This window comes from Elephantulus edwardii, unplaced genomic scaffold (genome assembly GCF_000299155.1).
Source record: "Elephantulus edwardii isolate Elephantulus edwardi_28Jun2011 unplaced genomic scaffold, EleEdw1.0 scaffold00054, whole genome shotgun sequence".
Classification (NCBI taxonomy): domain Eukaryota; kingdom Metazoa; phylum Chordata; class Mammalia; order Macroscelidea; family Macroscelididae; genus Elephantulus; species Elephantulus edwardii.
Genome location: NW_006399804.1, coordinates 15,793,257 through 15,793,809, shown reverse-complemented (window position 1 = coordinate 15,793,809; position 553 = coordinate 15,793,257). Strand labels below are relative to the sequence as shown.

Genomic DNA, 553 nt, shown 5'->3' with positions numbered 1-553 from the left:
CAGTTCTGTAAAGATTTCATTTCATCCAGAATTGCATTGCCCTCCAGGATGGTTGCAGAAATTGAAGCCAAAGTTACTGTTAGAGTCAACTCCAACTCAGAACCAGAGCTATAGAAAGTAACTGGTCATTTCAGTGGATATTGGCATAACACGGGAACTCTCTGCATAGTGGGGATGAAAGGGACAATCTCATCTATTTGATCTCATAAAAGTGTCCCTCTGGACATTTCTGAGGGAGTGGAAACATTTTCCATTGATAGAAATAAACTACGGTAATTGAGCTTTAGTATTCCTGACAAGGAGAAGAACTAACAATCTTCTTGTCCATCAGCAAACTGAGGTCTGCAAGGCTGGCCCATAGGAGCCAGGACTTCTGATCTAGAAGATTCCAGTTATTCTCTGACTTAAGGTTACCCTATATGTGTCACCTTAAAAAATAGCAACAACAACAAAAAATAGCAGCAACATAGAGAGATCTCTGTTGGCTCAGCGAATAGAAAGTTATGCTACCAAGCCAAAGGTGGGTGATTTTAATCCGTGGCCTTTAGGCCTG

At 41.2% G+C, this 553-nt stretch overlaps 1 protein-coding gene across 1 annotated transcript in view; it reads right to left on the bottom strand.

Moving 5' to 3' along the window:
- Positions 1-283: 283 nt before the first annotated feature.
- Positions 284-553, bottom strand: part of LYZL1 (lysozyme-like 1) — a 13,428-nt gene continuing 13,158 nt past the window's right edge. Inside the window, exon 5 of the mRNA XM_006887113.1 lies at positions 284-378. Within this exon, the coding sequence (XP_006887175.1) occupies positions 284-378 (95 nt within the window). The remainder of the gene's footprint in view (positions 379-553) is intronic.